Source organism: Bombina bombina, chromosome 4, assembly GCF_027579735.1.
Source record: "Bombina bombina isolate aBomBom1 chromosome 4, aBomBom1.pri, whole genome shotgun sequence".
NCBI lineage: Eukaryota > Metazoa > Chordata > Amphibia > Anura > Bombinatoridae > Bombina > Bombina bombina.
The window spans coordinates 927531765-927558619 of NC_069502.1; the positions used below are offsets into that span (position 1 = coordinate 927531765).

The window sequence follows — 26855 nt, forward strand, 5'->3', positions numbered from 1 at the left end:
AACTGCATTGATGCACATGGCCAAACCTAAAGCACACACACACACATACATATATATGTATTAAGTTTATTTAGCACAGGAGTTTAAAATAGGCTTTCAAATAATATCTTTTAGAATTACAAAGAAACAAGGGCATATCTTGTTATTATTGCAATGAAGACAACTGTTAATATATTTATACTAGTAATATTCTAGTTGCCATTTGCTGTCTTACTAAACGATTTGCAGTCTGGTTTAATTTTACAATATTATGGGGAAAATAGTGCTCTGTGTGTATATCTCAGTCAAATAGACATGCAGTGTTTTATGCCATAATAATTTTACCCTGTTTGCACCAATAAGAACTTTGTTCAGGAACCGCAACCATTCAAAGATGAATACAGGTTTCTTAGCCTCTGTGATTTGAGCCAAGGCATCTTCCTTCAACAGCAAGCTATGAGCCAGTTCCATATCTGATTTTTAGACCTTGGTCCACTACAGGTCAATGATACCTAAAGAAGTGAAAACTCATTAAGTCTTCTCATTTAAGTCACCATCTTAATAATTATTAATACAGCTTAATATAATTATCAACCCATTGCTAATGCTTTTTCATGATAGCTTTGCAAAATAATGCACTACTTGTTGTCCAATTACTCATAAATAAATCAAGATTACAATTACTCAAAATAAATTGTAAGAAAACATTAAAGGGATATGAAACCCAATTTTTTTCTTTCATGATTCAAATAGAGCAACTTTCTAATTTGCTACTATTATCAATTTTTTGTTCTATTTTTCTTCACCAATCAGCATGCGCTACCAGTGGAGCTGAACCAAAAATTGGCTGGCTCCTAAGCTTACATTCCTGCTTCTTTTTTTCCAAATTAAGATACCAAGAGAACAAATAAAAATATATAATAGTAGTAAATTAGAAAGTTGTTTAAAATCGCATGCTTTATCTGAATCACAAAAGAAAAAATGTGGGTTTAATATTCTTTTAAGTACATATTCATGCTGATCCATTTTGAGAGAAATTTGATAGAAAACTACTGGGATATGATCCATTTCTCTTACTACTGTTGGCTTATTTGTATTGTTAGGAAATCTTACCAGTTAGCAATCTATTGTGCACCCCCTCTGCTGTAATACATGTGTGTATCACATACATCCCTGACATAGTACGAAAATAAAGAATATTGCTTAGATAGAAAGAGAATATCTCTCAAAAGCTTGACTTTAAAGCACTAAAATGCATTTCTATTAACTACAATACTCATATTTTTCACTTAACGCCAAAAAAGAATAGTGAATAACATAGCTATGTACCAGCCAGCAATTGCATACGCAGATCAGTGGTGTATAGTTGCAATACACCTCACAGTCATTTTTTCCTATGGCCTCCTTATGTGTACTGTACATATACTGGTTGTGAACCTCGGGTAATTATTCTGATGGCGACACGCATATAATTCACTTCTAGTATTAACAGTATACTCATAGATAAAACGCTCATTATTACCCTTCTTCTTTCTATACACCTGCTGCCAGGTACACATACCTCCTCCAGGAAGCTTCAACACATCCCTGTGCTAAAACGTCACCACCACATACGTCACACGTGCGACTGTATTCTGCCCAAACTAACTACGGAATGTACATTTTCTCAGATTCGCCATCTTGGACATTGGCAAGTAAAAACCAAAGTAAATTTACTCCCATATTTAGGTTGATTGAGGAAAAAAACTAAACTTGTTTTGATATTTAAATGAATTATTCGGTTTTAATAGTTATAACATCTGTGTTTAATGAAATGTTGCTTTGCCTGTAACAAAAATGTCTAATTGAGTGATTGCCCATTATTTATCATTTCAAGGTGAAAACATACGTCCGATAACTTTATTGTTCCAAGCTCCAAGCAAGAAGTTTACTTACTGCTGGTTTGTGGTAAGAATATCATATCTTGTAGAATATTAAAGATCGAGTGAGAACACACACTGTGACACACACCACATTTACTTTATTACTGTACTGTTATTATACACTGTGTCTGATAGCTTGACATGAATTTGTGAAGTCTGATAGCTTGACTCTAGTTATTATTATTAAGTACCAACATATGCCACAAATTAGTATTAGATGCATAACTACACAAAGTAAACAAGGGGAAAAAATAATTACACGAAGATATAGGGGGTGGTCCTGCTATATGTATATACTATATTTTTAATTAGATTAACATTCATTAGTAGAAATAATTAAAGGGACATGAAATCCAAATTTTCTCTTTTTCATGATTCAGATTGAGAATGCAATATTAAAGTGAATGTAAATTTGAATGAATAAGTGCCCCTATTTTTTAAAATACTATTAAAAACAGGGGCATTTTCATTCATTAAAATTTCCATTGAAGCATTTTTTATAAATACCTTTTTCTTTAGTAAAACCAGATCGGTGATCCTCCGCCCACAGCTCCTCCGTACTTAGCACTGCAAATACGAAACCGTTTTCCTTCAATTGTTGCGAGCACCACAAGGCCTCCAGCTCGTGAGGTCACGTAACATTTGTAGGAAGCCGGTTTCGTCATCTATATGATAAGTAAGCAGTAGAAGCAGGTGGAGGATCGCCGGTCTGGTTTTCCTAAAAGGAAAATGGAAGTATTTTTTTAAAAAAAGCTTCAACGTAAATTTTAATGAATGAAATGCCCCTGTTTTTAATAGTATTTTTTAAAACTGGGCACTTATTCATTAAAATTTACATTCACTTTAAAGTGATTGTAAAGTTTAAGGAATTAGTGCCCGGTATCTAAAAATACTCTTAAAAACAGGGCACTTTAATTCATTAAATGTGTTTAAATGTCGTGATGGCAAAAATGCTAAAAATGCTTTGGTCTTTTGGGAAAGTTTTTGTCTGAAATCCTTAAGGGGTTAAGGGATATTCAATTATTTTTTTATGTCCCTTTAAAATTAGACTGATCTAACTGAACATTGAAAATATATTTGGCAAATTACACTACCTCTTGCAAATTATTTTACCCATTTATAATAATGGGGTCGATCAAAATCCTTAAAGGAACAATAAACCCAATTTGTTTTAATGATTCAGATAGAGCATGCAATTTTAAGCAACTTTCTAATTTTCCCCTATTATCAATTTTTATTTGTTCTCTTGCTATCTTTATTTAAAAAGCAGGAATGTAAAGTTTAAGAGCCAGCCCATTTTTCGTTCAGAACCTTGGTTATGCTTGCTTATTGGTTTGCTAAATGTAGCCACCAATAAGCAAGCACTATCCAGGGTGCTGAACCTAAAATGGGCTGGCCCCTAAGCTTTAAATTCCTGCTTTTTAAATAAAGATAGCAAGAGAACGAAGAAAAATTGACAGTAGGAGTAAATAAGAAAGTTGCTCAAAATTGCATGCTCTATCTGAATCGTGAAAGAAAAAAACTTGGGTTTAGTATATCTTTAAAGGGCTATAATAGTCCAAAAAAAATGACATGCATGTAATTTAAAAACTATTGACCCCACACGTGGCAGCAACCCCAGTTCTTGCCCCTATTACCTATAGGACCATCCTATACCCTACATAACTTTGAGGGTGTACGCATATTGGGGCTTTACTCATTGAGACCTAATGGTGCATAGTTTGTTTTGTTTTTTCTGTGCTGTTCCTCCTTTATCCTTATGCATTACGCCTAGAGGCGACTCTTCCAACTCTGTATCGTCAACAATTCTACGTTGCTCTATGTGTTGTGGTAGCAACTTGTCAGGGAACGGACATTCCTAATAAAAATAACGCGCAACAATCATGGGAGTCATTTATGGCCCCACCTCACAAACTGACGCTACCCCTCTTCATGTAGCCCTAGATTAAAGTATCTGCAGAGCTATGCTCTACCGTTCCTAACAGAGTGAGGCTTGAGTAATCATAGGGCAGGCAACCTGTATTACATAGCTACCCAGAGCAGTCTCAACCTAAGCAAGCTCCTGTACAACATTATGGAATAATCAAAAAGGGTTTTGTAATCTTATGATGCCCGCTAACAGTCTGAGAAAGCCCTATATATATTCCACTTTGTAAGTAGAGCCTTAGCTTTAACTATTGAGGTTACTGGTAATTTATATTTTCTTGTATAACTGTTATTTATACTTTAAACTACCATGTCATTGGGGGACTAGGGAGTCTTGGGTATACAGTTCATATTCTTCAATCCTCACTAAAATAGTATTTCCCCCTATCCAATCTACAAGGGCCCTACCATTTATAAGAGGAGACATGTTTACAACTTGCTTCCAAGCCCTTTATCTATCCTTATATTAATCACTTTCCCCTGGTTTCCTTGGCTCCCTAGTGGCACATAGAGGATTCACTACCTTTAGAATGTCAGGGCTTCAAATACCGCCTACCCCAGCCCCAAGTAAATATGTATTTTTTTCATCCTACCACTTCCTTGTGTGGCCGCCTAGGGACAAACATATTCTAAAATATATGGTGCAACTACTCACACTACCTTAGCTGATTCTATATATCATTATCTCGTGGTGCTGTGGGTAGTAACTTATGTATATCTCGGGGTCTCTTGGAGCCCTATTCATTTATAGCCAGCCTACAGTGCTGACCCAGCCATGAGAAGCCCGAATCTATGTACATGGAAGAGTTGATGTTTATAATGTTTAGTTGATTGTGTATCATGCTTAAGCACTTACATTAAGTAATATATCTTTTACACTATTCTACATTGGTTATATCCTTGTTTGAGTGTCTACACCAGGTAACGTACAGTATATATTAGTATTTTTCCTCTCCCATACACATAATTTCGTTAGGAGTTACCTTCCTTTGTTCTATACCCAACATCTCTAGAGACCCAAAAGCTCTCCCAGACTGATGCTCTAACTAACTCCGCCCCCCCTCCCCTTTCTCTCATATAGAGCGTCTCTTGCCCGCTGAATTTCCCTTCCCCCAAATAACACCTTGATACTAACCCCCCATTTTGCCTCAATTTGTTCCAAATAGATAAACTATTTTATGGCTTCCACAGCAATTTGAGGATCATTATTATCTTATCTAAGCTAAAGGTTATAAAATGAAGTTTCATAATTATATGTTCCAGTTACCCATATCTACCACACATGAGTTTCTTTTACCGTTAACTTTATATATCATACGTTTTATGACCCACATTTCAGACATACTGTTATAACCCTTGTTAGAAACTATCTTCTTACTATTGAATTTGCTACATTGTATACTTAAAGCCTTCATTCACATGTATTTAACATTGCTGTGAATTAGACTCAGTAATTATAATGGTAATACTGGTATCTTTATGTTTAGGATCAAGTACACTTTCTGTACGAGAATTGTATGGATACTCCTATTAAGTCTGATTTGTATCTGGACATATTCTTCTGTTTTGTTGTTTACACTCTTTGCCTCAATAAAAAAATATTTTAAATAAAAACTATTGACCCTACACTACTGTGTGTTTATCCCCCACCTAAGTGATTGATATAAGCAACTGCTGTGACATTGTCTGACTGAAACCTCAGATAAGACTCCTGTCTTAAAAGGTTGCCAACTCTGGAGATCCCTGAAGATTGCATGGAGTTCCATGATGTTGATTGGTAACCTCTCTTTCCAAGGAGACCAAACTCACTGTGCTTTCTGGGAACCCCAGACTGCGCCCCAACCCAGCAGGTTTGCATCTGTGGTAATTACTACCCAGATCGGACGCAGAATTGAAGCTCTCTGAATCCATGATTGGTGAGTGCCACCAAGTTATAGAATGCTTTGTATTGAAGCCAAAAGAGATTTTTTGAGACAGATTGTTGAAATCTCCATTCCACTGTTGCAACATTTGAAACTGCAAAGAACTTAAGTGGAAAAAGGTATGGCAGATGAAGCCACTTCCATGACACCATCTACTTCCATGCATTGAAGCATTGTAGAAAGAAACGTTAGATGGAGGATAGCACATGGCTTCTGCAATTTGAGTCTACAAGCATCTGTGAGAGAGAGTCTCATTGAAACAGAGTCTATAATGAAGCCCAGAAAAGCAACTCTGGTTGGTAGTAGAGAGCTTTTTGGGAGGTTGATTTTTTTTAACCATGGGAAGAAGGAACTGAAGAGCTGTGTACGTATGTTCCTGAGCCATCTCAAAAGAAACAGCCTGTACCAGAATGTTGACTAGGTAAGGACTTACTGCCGTACTCTTAGTTTTCACTATTGACAACACAGCACTGATAATCTTTAAGAAGATTTTGGGAGTGTCACACATTAGTTTTGCCTGTTGAAAAAGTCAAATCTGAGGAATTTTATATGATCCCTGTGAATAGGGATATGCAAATGGACTCTTTCAAGTCTATGGTAGAACTCACTCTACTGTGCTTACCAAGCTGCAGGAGACGTGGTTCCAGTAGAAGAGGCCATCCTGTGTAGTATGCACTGACACAGGATCTTGATCAAGAGTACATTGACAAGGCGGCAGGATGAATGCCAGCGACACCTAATGCAGGCTAGTGACAAATTCCCAGAAAGAGATGTACTTTCGCTGCCAGTAATACACCTGTATACACCTCTATCTTATTCCCGGCTTTCTGAGGGGGATAATGGATCTCACATTGGACTGAGAACCCCTTTCAATCGACGTGTAGATCAGCACTTCAAGTTTTGCCATCACTTCTTGCTGAAGGCTAAAAAAAATGATGAAGGAGTAAACTCTGTTATGTGGGGTGATTTGCCTCCTCCTGTAGGACTGGACTTAAAGGGACAGTCAAGTCCAAAAAAAACTTTCATGATTCAAATAGGGCATGTGATTTTAAACAACTTTATCAAACAACTTTTATCAACAATTTTGCTTTGTTGTCTTAGTATTCTTAGTTGAAAGGTAAACCTAGGAGGTTCATATGCTAATTTCTTAGACCTTGAAGGCCGCCTCTAATCTAAATGCATTTTGACAATTTTTCACCACTAGAGGGTGTTAGTTCATGTGTTTCATATAGATAACATTGAGCTCATGCACGTGAATTTACAGAGGAGTGAACACTGGCTAAAATGCAAGTCTGTCAAAAGAACTGAAATAAGGGGGCAGTCTGCATAGGCTTAGATACAAGGTAATTACAGAGGTAAAGCGTGTATTATTATAACTGTGTTGGTTGTGCAAAACTGGGGAATGGGTAATTAAGGGATTATCTATCTTTTAAAACAACACAAATTATGGTGTTGACTGTCCCTTTAATCCCACATGTGATGGCTAATAAACTCTCACCATCTTATGAAAGATAGGGTTTCAAGTCCTTTTAAATTAAAGGGATAGAAAAGTCAACATTTAAATGTGCATGGGTGTATTTCAGTTTGAAATAGAAGTGTGTTTGCAATATACTTCCATTAAAAAAAAACCTTCTAGTAAAAGTTATTGCTTTTTTTGCAGCATACGCACATATCCTGTGAGAGCCCTGTACAAGTATTTATGCACCACACCTTCTCAGATACAGTGTTGGAATACTGGGGCATGGCCCTCACAGGATATGTTGGTATGCTGCAGGAAAATAGTAATAACTTTTATTAGAAGTATTTTTGCTAATGGAAGTATATTGCAAAAACACTTCCATTTCATATTTAAATGGACTTATGCACATTTTAATTTTGACCTTTCAATCCCTTTAAGAAATGTTTGCATATGATGTTTAAAAATTTAATGAAACCTTGTATATCTGTTATTTAGACTTGCTTCAAGTGTCTTTCTTAAACAGTTAACCTTTACTATCACTTTAAATTCTAGACAGTTTCCATCATGGAAACTAGGGCCAAAAAGATCTTCAAAGGATTCATTTTACTGGAGGTAGCTGGAGTCATTGGGGCATATGCCCTTTTTCACAAAATGAACAGAAGCCAAGGTAATATTTTGTATATATGCATTATTTTTTTAAATATATTTTACAATGCTTAGCCAGACTATTAGAAACTTTTACTATTTTCATTACCTTGTATAAATGTTAGTTTCTATATTGTCATAATTGTTTCCAAATCTCTGGACTTAGGTCTTTTATAGTGAATGTGTCTACAAAAATCATGTAACAACCAAACTTCCCTAGAGAAAAGCATTAAAATTGCATAAAATATATTTTTTGTTTAAAAAAATAAATTATATATATATATATATTATTATTATTATTCTTTTATTTATAAAGCGCCAACAGATTCCGCAGCGCTGTCCATAGCTAACAAAGATAAAAAGGACAGTACAATATGAGACACCAGACAAATTTTAACGAACAAATACAGGGGGAATTGGGAGCCCTGTTCCCATTGGAACTTATAATCTAAATGGGTAGGAAGGTGAGAAACAGGAGGTGGGGACTGCAAAGGTGGGAATGATGTTAGTGTGGAGTTAGATGAGGGCAACTATTAGGCAAGTGAAATTAATTAGTTACTGATTTGGTGATAGGCTTCCCTGAACAAGAAGGTCTTTAGGGAGCGTTTAAAGGAGGAGAGGTTGGGGGAAAGTCTGACAGCTCGAGGAAGTGCGTTCCAGAGGGTTGGTGCCGCACGAGAGAAGTCCTGTAGTCTAGCATGAGAGGAGGTGATGGTAGAAGAGGCAAGGAGTAGATCGTTGTTGGATCTTAGGGGACGGGCTGGAGTATATTTGTTGATGAGTGAGGACAGGTATGGGGGGTTGCATTGGTAAGGGCTTTGTAGGTCAGAGTGAGAATTTTGAATTTAATTCTGCTGTGAATGGGGAGCCAGTGAAGGGACTCACAGAGGGGTGCAGCGGAATCAGAGCGTCGGGAGAGGTGGATTAGCCTAGCAGAGGCATTTAGGATGGATTGAAGAGGGGGGGGGGCGGGAGAGAGGAAGGCCAGTTAGTAGGTTGTTACAGTAGTCAAGCCGGGAAATTACTAGGGAATGGATTAGCTGTTTAGTAGTTTCAGCACTCAGAAAAAGATTAATTTTGGAGATATTACGTAGGTGGTTGTGATTGGATGTGGGGTATGAAGGACAGATTGGAGTCAAGTGTAACTCCTAGGCAGCGGACTTGGGGTGATGGAGAGATAGTGGTGTCACCAACAGTGATAGTAAATTTAGAAACTGGAGTATAATTAGTTGGGGTGATTAAAAGAAGCTCAGTCTTGGACATGTTGATTTTTAGGTGGCGAGAGGCCATCCAGGAAGAAATGCCAGATAAGCAGTCGCTGATGTGGGAAAGGACAGAAGGAGAGAGTGCAGGGGTGGATAGGTAGATCTGAGTATCATCAGCATAGAGGTTATATTTGAAGCCATAGCTACTGATAAGTTTACCCAGTGAGGAAGGATAAATAGAGAAGAGTAGAGGGCCTAGAACAGAGCCTTGAGGTACTCCAACAGACAGAGGCAATGGAGAGGAGGAGTCACCAGCAAATGAGACAGAAAGGGACCTATTAGAGATAAGAGTGGGTCCAGGAGAGGGCAATGTCACAGAGCCCAAGGGAGCTGAGAGTCTGTAGGAGGAGGGGATGGTCAACAGTGTCAAAGGCAGCAGACAGGTCAAGTAAGATAAGTATAGAATAGTGGCCATTGTTTTTAGCAGAAAGAAGATCGTTAGTAACCTTGGTGAGGGCAGTCTCAGTTGAGTGTTGGGGACGGAAGCCAGATTGCAGGGGGTCAAGCATTAAGTTGGAGGATAGGAAGTGTGTTAGGTCGATCGAAAACTAGTTTTTCCAGGACTTTAGAGGCTAGCGGAAGTAGTGATATGGGGTGGTAGTTTGCAGGAGAATTTGGGTTGAGGGAGGGTTTTTTGAGGATTGGGTGACCTTTGCATGTTTGAAGGATGATGGAAATGAACCAGTAGTAAGGGATCAGTTGAATATGCGAGTAAGAGCTGGGGTGAGGGTAGAGGACAGAGAAGGTATTAAATGTGAAGGGATAGGGTCAAGTGGGCAGGTAGTGAGGTGTGAGGAAGATATTAGGGAACTCACTTCATTCTCAGTGGTTGGGGGGAAGGTACTGAGAGTGTTGGAGGGGGTGACCGGGGGCAGAGATGGAAGGTTGCATTCTTGTGGTGGGATGTTATTTCAGATGGTAAGTGTTTTGTTGAAAAAGTAGTCTGCCAAGTCTTGAGCACTAAAGTCAGATGAAGGGGGTGGTGCAGGTGGATAGAGGAGAGTGTTGAAAGTGGAGAAGAGACATTTAGGGTTTGAGGAGTGAGAAGATATGAGAGAAGAGAAGTAGTTTTGCTTGGCTAAGTGAAGGGCAGAGGAGTAAAAATAAAGAATGAACTTATAGTGTAGGAAATCGGGTTCAGAGCGGGATTTCCTCCAGGCACGTTCAGCAGCATGGGAGCATTTTTGTAGATAGCGTGTTTGCTGATAGTGCAAGGGCTGGAGCTGACGACGTGGGGTTTTGCGTATTTGTGGAGGAGCAAGGGTGTCGAGTGCAGAGGAGAGAGTATTGTTATAGTGGCTTGAAACAAGGTCAGGGCAGGATACCGTGGAAGTGTGGGGAAGGCGTTTTTGAATAAGGTTAGAAAGTTGGAGAGGATCCACAGTGTGCAGATTTCTACAGGTGCAGAGGCTGGGGGTACAATTAGGTTTAGCATGTACATTGAGATTATAGGTGAGCAGATGGTGGTCTGAGATGGGAAACAGGTGACATCAGAAGGGGAGCAGAGGTAGGAGAATACCAGATCAAGAGAGTGTCCGTCACGGATTAGAGCAGGTGTATTTGTAGAGAGAAAGTGAGAAAGCCAGGCAGCAAAATATATATATATATATATATATATATATATATATATATATATCATAAAGCTTGCTTGTTTGTTGAGAAAGTCCTGTGAGTGCATTATTTGGAGGATATATATATATAAAATAAAGATACCACTTCAACATTATCAGTTTCTCTAGTCTTAATATTTTTTAGGTATATGTTTTAATTCAATTAACTTTTTTTATTTATTCTATAAACTACTGATATTTATCCAAAATTCCAAATAAAAATATTGTTATTTAGAGCATTTATTTGCAGAAAATGACATCTGGTCAAAATAACAAAGATGCAGTGTTTTTTCAGTACTCTAATAATGCAAAGAAAACTAGTGCATATTCATTTTAAATAACACAAAGCTAATGTTATAATTTAGCAAGAGTTCAGAAATCAATATTTGGTGGAATAACCCTGATTTTCAATCACATTGCTGTTGGGTGACTTTATGCCACACATAAATGAAAGCAGCTCAGCTTTGTTTGATGGCTTGTGACCATCCATGTTCCTCTTGATCACATGCAATTCAGATCTTGCGATTGGACTGGGTCTTGATCTGGTAGTCCTCCATCCACACCTTGATAGACCTGGGTGTGTGGCATGGAGCATTGTCCTGCTGGAAAAAAAACAATCCTCAGAGTCGGGAAACATTGTCAAAGCAGAAGGAAACAAGTTTTCTTCTTGTACGTGGCTTGATTCTTGTGTCCTTCACAAAAATAAATCTGCCAGATTCTAGCCTTGGTATAAAACACCCCCAGATTTTTACTGATCCTCCACCAAATTTCACAGTGGGTGCGAGACACTGTGGCTTGTTCTTATGAACTCTCATCTTTTAAATTTTAAGGATGGAAGCAACCTGACGCTCATGCTCTCCTTATGCCAATAAAACCAGAATTTAACCCTTGTTTCCCTCACTCAAAACTTTCCTTTTCAACTCTTTTGGCATGGTCAATAGTTATTTTTTATTCCGATTACTTTTTAGGTACTACTAGCACTGTTTTTGCCATCCAGCTAGTCCTGGTGCAAGAGAATAGTGATGATCACAGCAGTGGTTTTTATACTTTTCTTCATTAAATAAGATTTGGTTTAGGTTATCACCTAATAATTACCTCATTAAGTAGAATAAGCTGTGTCTGTGTTGTTGGAATTTAACAGAAATTGGAGAGATCTCTTAATTATTTCCAGAGCTGTATGTATGTACAGTTGTTCTCATAAGTTTACATACCCTGGCAGAATTTATGATTTCTTGGTCATTTTTCAGAGAATATGAATGATAACACAACATTTTTTCTTTCACTCATGGTTAGTGTTTGACTGAAGCCATTTATTATCAATCAACTGTGTTTACTCTTTTTTTAAATCATAATGACAACAGAAACTACCCAAATGACCCTGATCAAAAGTTTACAAACCCTGGTGATTTTGGCCTGATAACATGCACACAAGATAACACAAAGGGGTTTGAATGGCTATTAAAGGTAACCATCCTCACCTGTGATGTTTTCTTGTAATTAGTGTGTGTGTATAAAAGGTCAATGAGTTTCTGGACTCCTGACAGACCCTTGCATCTTTCATCCAGTACTGCAATGTTGATTCTGAAGTCATGAGGAAAGCAAAATAATTGTCAAAGGATCTGTGGGAAAAGGTAGTTGAACTGTATAAAAGAGAAAAGGGATATGAAATGATATCCAATGAATTGAGAATGCAAATGAGCAGTGTTCAAACTCTAATAAAGAAGTAATAAATGAGGGGTTCTGTTGAAACCAAACCACGGTCAGGTAGACCAACTAAAATTTCTGCCACAACTGCAAGGAAAAATTTTCGAGATGCAAAGACAAACCCACAAATAACTTCAGGAGAAATACAGGACATGTGGTGTGGCTGTTTCAAGATGCACAATAAGGAGGCACTTGAAGAAAGATGGGCTGCATGGTCGAGTCGCCAGAAGAAAGCCATTACTACGCAAATGCCACAAAGTATCCCGCTTACAATACACCAAACAGCACAGAGACAAGCCTTAAACCTTCTGGCACATTTGGAGTGATGAGACCAAAATTGAGCTTTTTGGCCACAACCATAAACGCTACATTTGGAGATGAGTCAACAAGGCCTATGATGAAAGGTACACCACTCCTACTGTGAAACACGGAGGTGGATTGCTGATGTTTTTGGGATGTGTGAGCTACAAAGCCACAGGAAATTTGGTCAGAATTGATTGCAAGATGAATGCAGTATGGTATCAAACAGAACGCCTCATTTTCCACTTTTTGATTAGAGTTTGAACACTGCTGATTTGCATTCTCAATTCCTTGGATATCTTTTTATGTCCCTTTCCTGTTTTATACATTTCAACTACCTTTTCCCACAGATCCTTTCACAATTCTTTTTCTTTCCCCATGACTCAGAATCCAGAAACGTCAGTGCAGCACTGGATGAAAGATGCAAGGGTCTGTCAGGAGTCCAGAAACTCTATAAGTAGTTCTTATACACTTTATTTAGCACTAAATTGCAGCAGTGCTTGTATAATATTTTTGGAATGCATTGTTGCTTGAACAATGCATTCAAAATAAGAAATTTGGGTTCAGTGTCCCTTTAATATTCTTATTTAAAAAAAAAAACTGTCATTCTTTTACAGTCTATGGACACACCCTTTAAAAGAAAACTTTTACATATTTTTTTTATCTCCTTTGGCTATGGCCAAGTACAGACGGATATAAATTAGATTTTTTTACTGATACATCAATGAATGAAAATTAAGTTTCATTTTAATTTTTGATTGGAGAACATGCTATATATATATGTTAATCAAATACACAACGGGCACTCAGTTTTTCCTTTCCACTCCCCCTTCGGCGTCAGCACATTTAGGAGGCACACCACATGACTAGTGCTAGGAGAGCCGCCTCCATTGAAGCAAAATACAATGTAGAAACACAAACACTTCCTCCGCACTCAGTCAAAGTCCAGAAGCCGGCATGTATAAAAGTATTAATTTTATTATAAATCCATTAAAAACATGGCGTGTAAAGGTGTCGCTGTACGTGTTTCAGGCTTCTCCCAGTTCTTGCTCACCAGCGCTCCAAAATTGTGTGTACATATGTATTTGTATTTTACTGTACATATTTCACATTCCAATGTTCTTCACTTACTGGAAAATGTCCTTTATTATTTTTAAATATATATTTCTATATATAAATCTGTATATACCTATACCAGCATATCTATTCCCATAGATATGTATTTTACATGAACACTATCATATATATATATATATATATATATATATATATATATATATATATATATATATATATATATATATATATATATATATATATATATATTTCATAATAAAAAGTACATTATTTTCTATTTGAAGAACATAGGAATGTAAACCATGTGTTTTGCACATTGTGTTTTGTGATTTAGATCTTAATGCGGTCAGGTTAGCACACACAAAGCTTATATTACAGAAAAATATATAAAAGAAATCATTATTAAACATACTTTAAAATATTACAAATAATACATATAATATATCTATATATTTGGGGGAAACTCATAAAAGCTTATTTCTCATTATGATAAAATGCAATCTAGGGGTCAGTAAGGAACAAGATTTGACTTCTGTTATTGGGACTGGTTTGTTTTCTTTACTTATTTTTTATTCTCTTTTCGTCCACCAGATTTTAGGTATACTATGAATAAAAGATTCCCCTCTGTTTTGGAAGGTAAGTACTTTTAGTAGGTTTCAGTTATTTTTCTACTACTTTTCTATTATATAAGTGCCACAGCTATTTGCAAGCAATCCATCTCTGTAATACCATGATATCGTTCAGTTTCACTGACTGCAATTGTAGTACTTAAAGCACCTTGTAATACAAGACTTTCTCCAACATAGGTGTGTCCGGTCCACGGCGTCATCCTTACTTGTGGGATATTCTCTTCCCCAACAGGAAATGGCAAAGAGCCCAGCAAAGCTGGTCACATAATCCCTCCTAGGCTCCGCCTACCCCAGTCATTCTCTTTGCCGTTGCACAGGCAACATCTCCACGGAGATGGTTAAGAGTTTTTTGGTGTTTAAATGTAGTTTTTATCCTTCAATCAAGAGTTTGTTATTTTAAAATAGTGCTGGTATGTACTATTTACTCTGAAACAGAAAAGAGATGAAGATTTCTGTTTGTAAGAGGAAGATGATTTTAGCAACCGTTACTAAAATCGATGGCTGTTTCCACACAGGACTGTTGAGATGAAGTAACTTCAGTTGGGGGAAACAGTGGGCAGACTTGCTGCTTGAGGTATGACTGGCCACATTTCTAACAAGACTTTGTAATGCTGGAAGGCTGTCATTTTCCCTATGGGAACCGGTAAGCCATTTTCTTAGTTTAGTACAAGAATAAAGGGCTTCATAAGGGCTTTAAAGACTGGTAGACATATTTTTGGGCTAAAACGATTACTTTCTAAGCATATTTGGTGGATTATAACTATTTATAGTTCTTATAATCTTGGGGTTTGTTTTAAAAAAACGGCAGGCACTGTATTGGACACCTTTTTCACTGGGGGCCTTTTCTAGTCATAGGCAGAGCCTCATTTTCGCGCCACTAATGCGCAGTTGTTTTTGGAGAGCAAGGCATGCAGATGCATGTGTGAGGAGCTAAGAACCACTGAAAAAGCTTATTGAAGGCGTCATTTGGTATCGTATTCCCCTCTGGGCTTGGTTGGGTCTCAGCAAAGCAGATACCTGGGACTGTATAGGGGTTAATTGTAAAAACGGCTCCGGTTCCGTTATTTTAAGGGTTAAAGCTTTCAAATTTGGTGTGCAATATTTTTAAGGCTTTAAGACACTGTGGTGAAATTTTGGTGAATTTTGAACAATTCCTTCATACTTTTTCACATATTCAGTAATAAAGTGTGTTCAGTTTAAAATTTAAAGTGACAGTAACGGTTTTATTTTAAAACGTTTTTTGTGCTTTGTTATCAAGTTTATGCCTGTTAACATGTCTGAACCATCAGATAAACGATGTTCTATATGTTTGAAAGCCAAGGTTCCTCCCCATTTAAATATATGTGATGATTGTGACATAGTGTCCAAACAAAGTAGGGACAATTATGCCACTGATAATGATGTTGCCCAAGATGATTCCTCAAGTGAGGGGAGTAAGCATGGTACTGCATCATCCCCTTCTGTGTCTACACCAGTCATGCCCACACAAGAGGCCCCTAGTACATCTAGTGCGCCAATACTTATTACTATGCAACAATTAACGGCTGTAATGGATAATTCTATTAAAAACATTTTATCCAAAATGCCCACTTATCAGAGAAAGCGCGATTGCTCTGTTTTAGATACAGAAGAGCAAGAGGACGCTGATGATAATTGTTCTGACATACCCTCACACCAATCTGAAGGGGCCAGGAGGGAGGTTTTGTCTGAGGGAGAAATTTCAGATTCAGGAAAAATTTCTCAACAAGCTGAACCTGATGTTATTACATTTAAATTTAAATTAGAACATCTCCGCGCACTGCTTAAGGAGGTGTTATCTACTCTGGATGATTGTGACAATTTGGTCATTCCAGAGAAATTATGTAAGATGGACAAGTTCCTAGAGGTCCCGGTGCCCCCCGATGCTTTTCCTATACCCAAGCGGGTGGCGGACATTGTAAATAAGGAATGGGAAAGGCCCGGCATACCTTTTGTTCCTCCCCCTATATTTAAGAAATTATTTCCTATGGTCGACCCCAGAAAGGACTTATGGCAGACAGTCCCCAAGGTCGAGGGGGTGGTTTCTACTCTAAACAAACGCACTACTATCCCTATAGAAGATAGTTGTGCTTTCAAAGATCCTATGGATAAAAAATTAGAGGGTTTGCTTAAAAAGATGTTTGTTCAGCAAGGTTACCTTCTACAACCAATTTCATGCATTGTTCCTGTCACTACAGCAGCGTGTTTCTGGTTCGAAGAACTAGAAAAGTCGCTCAATAAAGAATCTTCGTATGAGGAGGTTATGGACAGAGTTCAAGCACTTAAATTGGCTAACTCTTTTATTTTAGATGCCGCTTTGCAATTAGCTAGATTAGCGGCGAAAAATTCAGGATTTGCTATTGTGGCGCGCAGAGCGCTTTGGCTAAAGTCTTGGTCAGCGGATGTGTCCTCCAAGACCAAATTGCTTAACATCCCTTTCAAGGGTAAAACACTGTTTGGCCCTGACTTGAAAGAGATTATTTCAGACATCACTGGGGGAAAGGGCCACGCCCTTCCTCAGGATAGGTCTTTTAAGGCTAAAAATAAGCCGAATTTTCGTCCCTTTCGCAGAAACGGACCAGCCTCAAATTCTACACCCTCTAAGCAAGAGGGTAATACTTCTCAAACCAAACCAGCCTGGAGACCGATGCAAGGCTGGAACAAGGGTAAGCAGGCCAAGAAACCTGCCACTGCTACCAAAACAGCATGAAGTGTTGGCCCCCGATCCGGGACCGGATCTGGTGGGGGGCAGACTCTCTCTCTTTGCTCAGGCTTGGGCAAGAGATGTTCAGGATCCTTGGGCGCTAGAAATAGTTTCTCAAGGTTATCTCCTGGAATTCAAGGAACTACCCCCAAGGGGAAGGTTCCACAGGTCTCAATTATCTTCAAACCAAATAAAAAGACAGGCATTCTTACATTGTGTAGAAGACCTGTTAAGAATGGGAGTGATTCATCCAGTTCCATTAGGAGAACAAGGGATGGGGTTTTACTCCAACCTGTTCATAGTTCCCAAAAAAGAGGGAACATTCAGACCAATTTTAGATCTCAAGATTCTAAACAAATTTCTCAGGGTTCCATCGTTCAAAATGGAAACCATTCGAACGATTCTTCCTACCATCCAGGAAGGTCAATTCATGACCACGGTGGATTTAAAGGATGCGTACCTACATATTCCTATCCACAAGGAACATCATCGGTTCCTAAGGTTCGCCTTTCTGGACAAGCATTACCAGTTTGTGGCACTTCCATTCGGATTAGCCACTGCTCCAAGGATTTTCACAAAGGTACTAGGGTCCCTTCTAGCGGTGCTAAGACCAAGGGGCATTGCAGTAGTACCTTACTTGGACGACATCCTGATTCAAGCGTCGTCTCTGTCAAAAGCAAAGGCTCATACGGACATTGTCCTAGCCTTTCTCAGATCTCACGGGTGGAAAGTGAACATAGAAAAAAGTTCTCTGTCTCCGTCAACAAGAGTTCCCTTCTTGGGAACAATAATAGATTCCTTAGAAATGAAGATTTTTCTGACAGAGGTCAGAAAATCGAAACTTCTAAGCTCTTGTCAAGTACTTCATTCTGTTCTTCTTCCTTCCATAGCGCAGTGCATGGAAGTAATAGGTTTGATGGTTGCGGCAATGGACATAGTTCCTTTTGCACGAATTCATCTAAGACCATTACAACTGTGCATGCTCAGACAGTGGAATGGGGATTATACAGACTTGTCTCCGACGATTCAAGTAGATCTAAAGACCAGAGATTCACTCCGTTGGTGGCTGACCCTGGACAACCTGTCACAGGGAATGAGCTTCCGCAGACCGGAGTGGGTGATTGTCACGACCGACGCCAGCCTGGTGGGCTGGGGCGCGGTCTGGGAACCCCTGAAAGCTCAGGGTCTATGGTCTCGGGAAGAATCTCTTCTCCCGATAAACATTCTGGAACTTAGAGCGATATTCAATGCTCTCAAAGCTTGGCCTCATCTAACAAAGGCCAAATTCATAAGGTTTCAATCAGACAACATGACGACTGTTGCATATATCAACCATCAGGGGGGAACAAGGAGTTCCCTGGCGATGGAGGAAGTGACCAAGATAATTCAATGGGCGGAGGATCACTCCTGCCACTTGTCTGCAATCCACATCCCAGGAGTGGAAAATTGGGAAGCGGTTTTTCTGAGTCGTCAGACCTTCCATCCGGGGGAGTGGGAACTCCATCCGGAAATCTTTGCCCAAATAACTCAATTATAGGGCATTCCAGACATGGATCTGATGGCCTCTCGTCAGAACTTCAAGGTTCCTTGTTACGGGTCCAGCTCCAGGGATCCCAAGGCGACTCTAGTGGATGCACTAGTAGCGCCTTGGACCTTCAACCTAGCTTATGTATTCCCACCGTTTCCTCTCATTCCCAGGCTGGTAGCCAGGATCAATCAGGAGAGGGCTTCGGTGATCTTGATAGCTCCTGCGTGGCCACGCAGGACTTGGTACGCAGACCTGGTGAATATGTCATCGGCTCCACCATGGAAGCTACCTTTGAGACAGGACCTTCTTGTTCAAGGTCCATTCGAACATCCGAATCTGGTTTCCCTCCAACTGACTGCTTGGAGATTGAACGCTTGATTTTATCAAAGCGTGGGTTTTCAGATTCTGTCATAGATACTCTTATTCAGGCTAGAAAGCCTGTAACTAGGAAAATTTACCATAAAATATGGAAAAAATATATCTGTTGGTGTGAATCTAAAGGATTCCCATGGAACAAGATAAAAATTCCTAAGATTCTATCCTTTCTACAAGAAGGTTTGGAGAAAGGATTATCTGCAAGTTCTCTGAAGGGACAGATCTCTGCTTTATCTGTTTTACTTCACAAAAAGCTGGCAGCTGTGCCAGATGTTCAAGCTTTCGTTCAGGCTCTGGTTAGAATCAAGCCTGTTTACAGACCTTTGACTCCTCCTTGGAGTCTAAATTTAGTTCTTTCAGTTCTTCAAGGGGTTCCGTTTGAACCCTTACATTCCGTAGATATTAAGTTACTATCTTGGAAAGTTTTGTTTTTGGTTGCAATTTCTTCTGCTAGAAGAGTTTCAGAGTTATCTGCTCTGCAGTGTTCTCCTCCTTATCTGGTGTTCCATGCAGATAAGGTGGTTTTGCGTACTAAGCCTGGTTTTCTTCCGAAAGTTGTTTCTAACAAAAATATTAACCAGGAGATAGTTGTACCTTCTTTGTGTCCGAATCCAGTTTCAAAGAAGGAACGTTTGTTACACAATTTGGATGTAGTTCGTGCTCTAAAATTCTATTTAGAGGCTACAAAGGATTTCAGACAAACATCTTCTTTGTTTGTTGTTTATTCTGGTAAAAGGAGAGGTCAAAAAGCAACTTCTACCTCTCTTTCTTTTTGGCTTAAAAGCATCATCCGATTGGCTTATGAGACTGCCGGACGGCAGCCTCCTGACAGAATCACAGCTCATTCCACTAGGGCTGTGGCTTCCACATGGGCCTTCAAGAACGAGGCTTCTGTTGACCAGATATGTAAGGCAGCGACTTGGTCTTCACTGCACACTTTTGCCAAATTTTACAAATGTGATACTTTTGCTTCTTCTGAGGCTGTTTTTGGGAGAAAGGTTTTGCAAGCCGTGGTGCCTTCCATCTAGGTGACCTGATTTGCTCCCTCCCTTCATCCGTGTCCTAAAGCTTTGGTATTGGTTCCCACAAGTAAGGATGACGCCGTGGACCGGACACACCTATGTTGGAGAAAACAGAATTTATGCTTACCTGATAAATTACTTTCTCCAACGGTGTGTCCGGTCCACGGCCCGCCCTGGTTTTTTAATCAGGTCTGATGAATTATTTTCTCTAACTACAGTCACCACGGTATCATATGATTTCTCCTATGCATATTCCTCCTTTACGTCGGTCGAATGACTGGGGTAGGCGGAGCCTAGGAGGGATCATGTGACCAGCTTTGCTGGGCTCTTTGCCATTTCCTGTTGGGGAAGAGAATATCCCACAAGTAAGGATGACGCCGTGGACCGGACACACCGTTGGAGAAAGTAATTTATCAGGTAAGCATAAATTCTGTTTTTCTGTAGTTTGCAATAAATTAACACACTAGCCAAGTGTGAAAACATTGTGTTTACATTAACACATTCGGCTAGATTACGAGTTGTGTGTTAGGGTTAAAAAGCAGCATTTAGAGGTCCAAACACTGCTTTTTAACGCCCGCTGGTATTACGAGTCTTGCAGGTACAGGCTCACCGCTCACTTTTTTGGCCAGACTCGGAAATACCGTAAATCCACTTACGTCAATTGCGTATCCTATATTTTCAAAGGGACTTGCATAGCGCCGGTATTACGAGTCTGACAAAAAGTGAGCGTAGACCCTCTCCTGTCAAGACTGGTACCGCATTTAAAAGTCAGTAGTTAAGAGTTGTACACTACAACACTGTAGCATAAAACTCTTAACTAAAGTGCTAAAAAGTACACTAACACCCATAAACTACCTATTAACCCCTAAACCAAGGCCCCCCCCCCACATCGCAAACACTAAAATAAATATTATTAACCCCTAATCTCCCGAACCGGACATCGCCGCCACTATAATAAATATATTAACCCCTAAACCGCCGCACTCCCGCCTCGCAAACACTATTTAAATATTATTAACCCCTAATCTGCCTGCCCTAACATCGCCGCCACCTACCTACATTTATTAACCCCAATCTGCCGCCCACAACGTAGCTGCCACTATATTAAATGTATTAACCCCTAAACCTATGTCTAACCCTAACCCCCCCTAACAAATATAATTTAAATAAATATAAATAAAATTACTAAATTATTCCTAAATTATTCCTATTTAAAACTAAATACAATTATTAACAATTTAAAAAACACAAAATTACAGAAAATAATAAAATAATTACAAGATTTTTAAACTAATTACACCTACTCTAATCCCCCTAACAAAATTAAAAAGCCCCTCAAAATAATAAAAGCCCTACCCTACACTAAATTACAAATAGCCCTTAAAAGGGCCTTTTGCTGGGCATTGCCCCAAAGTAATCAGCTCTTTTACCTGTAAAAAAAAAAAAAGTACAAATACCCCCCAACATTAAAACCCACCACCCACACAACCAACCCTACTCTAAAACCCACCCAATCCCCCCTTAAAAAAACCTAACACTAACCCCTTGAAGATCACCCTACCGTGAGACATCTTCACCCAACCGGGCAGAAGTAGTCCTCCAGACGGGCAGAAGTCTTCATCCAAGCCGGGCAGAAGAGGTCCTCCAGATGGGCAGAGTCTTCATCCAGACGGCATCTTCTATCTTCATCCATCCGGCGCGGAGCGGCTCCATCTTCAAGACATCCGACGCAGAGCATCCTCTTCAAACCACGGCCGACTTAAGAATGAAGGTTCCTTTAAATGACGTCATCCAAGATAGCGTCCCTTTAATTCCGATTGGCTGATAGAATTCTATCAGCCAATCGGAATTAAGGTAGAAAAAATCCTATTGGCTAATTCAGGGTTCGGTGATGTTGGGGGCAGCAGATTAGGGTTCATAAGTATAATGTAGGTGGCGGCGGTGTCCGGAGCGGCAGATTAGGGGTTAATATTATAATGTAGGTGGCGGCGATGTCGGGGCGGCAGATTAGGGGTTAATAAGTGTAAGATTAGGGGTGTTTAGTCTCGGGGTTCATGTTAGGGTGTTTCGGTGTAGACATAAAAAGAATCAATGGGGCTGCGTTAGGAGCTTTACGCTGCTTTTTTGCAGGTGTTAGATTTTTTTTCAGCCGGCTCTCCCCCATTGATTCTTATGGGGAAATCGTGCACAAGCACGTTTAGCCAGCTCACCGCTACCGTAAGCAGCGCTGGTATTGAGGTGAGATGTGGAGCTAAATTTTGCTCTTCGCTCACTTTTTTGCGGTTAACGCCGGGTTTGTAAAAAATACCAGCGCTCTCTGCAAGTGAGCGGTGAGCAAAAACTGCTCATTAGCACCGCACCCCTGTTAACCCCTTAACGACCAAGGACATATGCCATACGTCCTCAAAAAAAATACAGTTAATGACCGAGGACGTTTGGCGTACATCCTTGGTCTGGAAAGCAGCTGGAAGCGATCCTGCTCGCTTCCAGCTGCTTTCCGGTTATTGCAGTGATGCCTCGATATGGAGGCATCCGGCAATAACCCCCCTTGGCCATCCGATGCAGAGAGAGCCACTCTGTGGCCCTCTCTGCACTGGACATCGATGGACGGTATTGTTGGTGGGTGGGTGGGCGGCCATCGATGCTCTGTGTGGAGTGGAGGGGGCGGGATCGTGGGCGGGACCTACTGGGGCGCGCACGAGCGCTCGTGAACGGGGGGCGGGCGCGTGCACGGGGCGGGAGCGGGTGGGAACCGCTACACTACAGAAAAAAATGAAGTTAAAAGTAAAAAAAATTTTTTTTTTAAGTAATAAAAATTGCATCTAAGGGATCTGGAAGGGGTGGGGGGAAGCTACACTACAGAAAAGGGCATTTTTTTTTATTTTTTTTTAAAAAGGCACATTTTTTTACTAAACTGGGTACTGGCAGACAGCTGCCAGTACCCAAGATGGCGCCCATTAAGGCAGAGGGGAAGGGTTAGAGAGCTGTTTGGTGGGGGATCAGTGAGGTTGGGGGCTAAGGGGGGATCCTACACATCAGCATATGTAAATATGCTTTAAAAAAAAAGGCCAAATACCTTTTATTTTAGTACTGGCAGAGTTTCTGCCAGTACTTAAGATGGCGGGGACAATTGTGGGGTGGGAGAGGGAAGAGAGCTGTTTGGGAGGGATCAGGGGGTCTGATGTTTCAGGTGGGGGGCTGAGCTCTACACTAAAGCTAAAATTAACCCTGCAAGCTCCCTACAAGCTACATAATTAACCCCTTCACTGCTAGCCATAATACACGTGTGATGCGCAGCGGCATTTAGCGGGCCTTCTAATTACCAAAAAGCAATGCCAAAGCCATATATGTCTGCTATTTCTGAACAAAGGGAATCCCAGAGAAGCATTTACAACCATTTGTGCCATAATTGCACAAGCTGTTTGTAAATAATTTCAGTGAGAAACCTAAAGTTTGTGAAAAAGTTTTTGAAAAAGGGAACTTTTTTTTATTTGATCGCATTTGGCGGTGAAATGGTGGCATGAAATATACCAAAATGGGCCTAGATCAATACTTTGGGTTGTCTACTACACGCAACTAAGCTAAAATTAACCCTACATGCTCCCTAATTAACCCCTGCACTGCTGGGCATAATACACGTGTTGTGCGCAGCGGCATTTAGCGGCCTTCTAATTACTAAAAAGCAAAGCCAAAGTCATATATGTCTGCTATTTATGAACAAAGGGGATCCCAGAGAAGCATTTACAACTATTTGTGCCATAATTGCACAAGCTGTTTGTAAATGATTTCAGTGAGAAACCTAAAGTTTGTGAAAAAATTTGTGAAAAAGTGTAACTTTTTTTTTATTTGATCGCATTTGGCGGTGAAATGGTGGCATGAAATATACCAAAATTGGCCTAGATCAATACTTGGGGTTGTCTACTACACTACACTAAAGCTAAAACTACCCCAAAAAGCTCCCTACATACTCCCTAATTAACCCCTTCACTGCTGGGCATAATACACGTGTGGTGCGCAGTGGCATTTAGCGGCCTTCTAATTACCAAAAAGCAACGCCAAAGTCATATATGTCTGCTATTTCTGAACAAAGGGGATCCCAGAGAAGAATTTACAACCATTTATGCCATAATTGCACAAGCTGTTTGTAAATAATTTAAGTTAGAAACCAAAAGTTTGTGAATAAATTTGTGAAAAAGTGAACGATTTTTTGTATTTGATCGCATTTGGCGGTGAAATGGTGGCATGAAATATACCAAAATGGGCCTAGATCAATACTTTGGGTTGTCTACTAAAAAAAAAATATATACATGTGAATGGATATTCAGAGATTCCTGAAAGATATCAGTGTTCTAATGTAACTAGCGTTAATTTTGAAAAAAATGGTTTGGAAATAGCAAAGTGCTACTTGTATTTATGGCCCTATAACTTACAAAAAAAGCAAAGAACATGTAAACATTGGGTATTTCTAAACTCAGGACAAAATTTTGAAACTATTTAGCATGGGTGTTTTTTGGTGGTTGTAGATATGTAACCAATTTTGGGGGTCAAAGTTAGAAAAAGTGTGGTTTTTTTTCCATTTTTCCCCATATTTTATAAAAAAAATTATAGTAAATTATAAGATATGATGAAAATAATGGTATCTTTAGAGTCCATTTAATGGCGAGAAAAACGGTATATAATATGTGTGGGTACAGTAAATGCGTAAGAGAAAAATTACAGCTAAACACAAACACCGCAGAAATGTTAAAATAGCCTTGGTCCCAAATGGACAGAAAATGGAAAAGTGCTGTGGTCATTAAGGGGTTAACGCAAAACTCGTAATCTAGGTGATTGTTTGCTGCAATACTTTTTCATTAGCCAACTTTCTCCCTACCACTTGCCTTTTTGGAGCAGCAAATCCATACTTTTTACTAGTGAAAACAAGGCCTTGTTTGTTAGCAAAACTTGTATTGTTTTTCGATATGTTTTCAGCTGAGGCTAATTAGATATGTAGCAGGGTTAGCCACATGGAATTTGCAGGGTACACTTCTATTTCTCAGATCTGCAAAACCCACCGTTTTCAGAGTTAAATTATAGGGAAAAGGGGCAAAATAAATAAAGAAAATATATTGAAAGTATTTTACTTTGCATAACGAAACAGTTTAAACATTGTATAGTAGAATCTTAATGTTCCTTTAATAAAATATTTTATTTATGATTTTTATATTATATATATATATATATCTATATATCAACAAATAAGCTTTAATTAAAGAGACACTCAGGTCAAGATAAACTTTTATGATACAGATAGAGCATGCAGTTTTAAGACACTTTCCAATTTACTTTCTGGGGAACAAGATCCTACTGAGCATGTGCAAAAACTCACAGGGTATACGTATACTAGTCTGTCATTGGCTGATGTCTGTCACATGATACAAAGTGCTGGAAAATGGGTGAAAGAATAAATTTGCCAGAAAAAAAATCTACTGCTTATTTGAAATTTAGAGTAGGTGTTATCATTGTCTTTTTATTATGCACTTGTTAATTATACCATTCTACTGCATTGAGTGGTCCTTTAAAGGGACAGTGTGCTATAAAATTGTTTTCCCCTTAATGTGTTTCCAATGACTTGTTATGATATAACAAACATAAGAATGTGCCACATGGAATAGATCATATCGATACTATGAGGCTGGAACAATAAATTCTAAATTATGTTCACAAACACTGCAGCACTCAAATGTGCCGAGTATAGCAGACTGAGCGCTCCCACTGCAGGAACTCTTCACTCTTAAAGGGACATGAAACTCAAAGTTTCTCTTTCCTTATTCAGATAGAAGTAAATTGGAAACTTTTTTTAAACTTGTGTTCTCTATTATCAAATTTGCATCGTTCTCATGTTATTCTTTTCTAAAGAGATATCCAGATAGGTAGCGTGCTCGTGCCTGCAGAACTACATGGCAGGAAATAGTGCTGCCATCTAGTGCTCTTGCTAATGTATAATATTATTGCTGAACTGCTGGCATATAGTGCTGCAGACATGTGCACCTACTGAATTTACCATCTTGCTTTTCAACAAAGTATAACAAGAAAACAAAGACATTTGATTATAGAAGTAATTGGTTTTAATATTATCTCACAGCGCTCATAATATTCCCAAAAGAGCTTTAAGATAATGGGGTACCTAGCTGCCCCTGAAGATAATATATAGTAGTTGAATATCAAAAAGCGCCTAACTAGAGGCTATGGGAAATGGGTCTAGGAAGTGGCAGATAGGCCTGGCTGTCTATAGATAATAATTATACATATATGGGTTAACAGTGCAAAAATTGTTATATTAAACAAATTTGTTAATTTATTAGACATGTACAATGTAAAATTTAAACAATATAATAGTAAAACATGGATCCATGTATCAAAAGAAAAAACAGTCAATTAGTAAAAATACAGTTAAAAATAACAATCGATAATCGGAATAAAATCACAATAAGTTGACATAAATATTCTAATTAAATTACAGGAATTGAGTGTGCATTATCACCAACCGGTTAGGGTAGTGGAATGATTAAAAAGTTCTTGGTCCCTTACTTAGTGTATCCTCTTCTTAGAACAAGTGTGAAAAAGTGATAAAAAAATGTGATGAAAAAATATCTAGATATAAAAATGTGATAAAAATTGTCCAATTTAAATTTAAAAGTCCAAAGTCCAAAAAATGTGTCTGTGCTTTAAATCCAAAAAACGTTTTGGTGATTGTGAAATACCCAAAAAGTGAAAAAAATGAAAAAATT

General features: G+C 38.9%; 2 protein-coding genes across 2 annotated transcripts in view; one reads left to right on the plus strand and one right to left on the minus strand.

Moving 5' to 3' along the window:
* HEATR5B (HEAT repeat containing 5B) overlaps positions 1-1578 on the minus strand; it is a 261254-nt gene extending 259676 nt beyond the window's left edge. The window contains exons 1-2 of the mRNA XM_053711883.1: positions 1541-1578; positions 325-491 (exon numbers count right to left, since the gene is read on the minus strand). Coding sequence (XP_053567858.1) covers positions 325-450 — 126 coding nt within the window. The 5' untranslated portion in view covers positions 451-491; positions 1541-1578. The remainder of the gene's footprint in view (positions 1-324; positions 492-1540) is intronic.
* A 55-nt stretch (positions 1579-1633) lies between these two features.
* The window catches only part of CEBPZOS (CEBPZ opposite strand), a 28581-nt gene continuing 3359 nt past the window's right edge, over positions 1634-26855 (plus strand). The window contains exons 1-4 of the mRNA XM_053712533.1: positions 1634-1685; positions 1856-1926; positions 7761-7875; positions 14401-14445. Coding sequence (XP_053568508.1) covers positions 1634-1685; positions 1856-1926; positions 7761-7875; positions 14401-14445 — 283 coding nt within the window. The remainder of the gene's footprint in view (positions 1686-1855; positions 1927-7760; positions 7876-14400; positions 14446-26855) is intronic.